The 1,215-nt window shown below is 41.1% G+C and overlaps 1 protein-coding gene across 1 annotated transcript in view; it reads right to left on the minus strand.

Moving 5' to 3' along the window:
- The window catches only part of LOC118417793 (serine palmitoyltransferase 2-like), a gene marked incomplete at its 5' end in the record, with an annotated part of 15,853 nt that extends 14,887 nt beyond the window's left edge, over window positions 1-966 (minus strand). Inside the window, 2 exon segments of the mRNA XM_035823520.1 lie at window positions 363-490; window positions 821-966. Coding sequence (XP_035679413.1) covers window positions 363-490; window positions 821-966 — 274 coding nt within the window.
- Between the last annotated feature and the right edge of the window lie 249 nt (window positions 967-1,215).

Raw genomic sequence — 1,215 nt, forward strand, 5'->3', positions numbered from 1 at the left:
TATGCATATGTATGTCCAAATGTCACCACGACATACCTGTAGTATATCTTTTTGTGCAGTCATGATCATTTCCTTATGAAGTTACTCACCATTGTGTTTGAACACCTTGATGACAGTACTACACAGCCTGGCCCCCAGCACAAGAGATGCATGGTTTAACTCATCACTCAGGATAAGGCATCCCTGTAGACAATGACAAGTCAATAAAGCCATTTAAAATTGAACTCCTGGGTTCAAATATCATGCTAGCCCAGTTATCAAACAGCTTTTAAGACAAACAACTCCAAGCACTTTATATGATTAACTATGGTTGTTTTTCAGCTATGACAATTTCTCAGAGTAGTGCTTTATCCTTGACCTACCTTTCCACCCATGAGGGCTGGAATGTTCATGGAGTTGGTGGCAAAACCCATGCCGAAGGTGACAGCATCCTCCACACCCAGGAACCTGGCAGTTGTCTCCTCCAGTTCCTCATGGATTCTGTAGTTCCCTATAGATATCCAATACAGCCATCTGTCAGTATCTGTTGATTTGTCAGGTACGTACTGACTCCTTTAGGAGCCACCAAGTAAGGTCATATGAGGGTTGTCAGCACTGTTGACAAATGGAGGTATGCAAAGAACAATATACTTTTGATAGATGTAAAGCTCAACCAAAATATGCACACACTTACACGTACATGTATCAATGACAAAACTCATCTGCATGAAGCACACTTGTTACCTGCATTCTCTTCTAGGTTGTGTACAAGCAAACAGATGAAAACATCAGCCCACTGTACAGCCCACAGCCCACTAGAGCAAATTTCTGTAAGTCTTACCCAGTTCCTGTCTGGTGCTGCAGACTCCTGCTCCGTACTGCTGCAGGGCCTCTGCTGCAGCATCTGCACAAGGGCCTTTGTTCTCTGCAAACCCCAGGTAGTTGTAAGAACCTAGATTCACACATCGTCTCGACTTTCCTGTAAGCCTAATAAAAAGGATATAAAGACTGGTAAGCAGTTTGGTGAAGACATCAATCCCATATTTGTGTCTAGGATTTTATCACAACATTCATGTAGTAACATGGCCATATATGCACTACTTAATACATGTACATGTATTACATAACAGATACCTCTAGTTTCTAATCAACAAACAAAACTATTCTTAAGTGCTTTTATTTGGTCATTCATAAACTTTGTTCCCTTGTATCTTTTAACATCTTGCACTTATCTCA

This window comes from Branchiostoma floridae, chromosome 1, assembly GCF_000003815.2.
Source record: "Branchiostoma floridae strain S238N-H82 chromosome 1, Bfl_VNyyK, whole genome shotgun sequence".
Lineage (NCBI taxonomy): Eukaryota > Metazoa > Chordata > Leptocardii > Amphioxiformes > Branchiostomatidae > Branchiostoma > Branchiostoma floridae.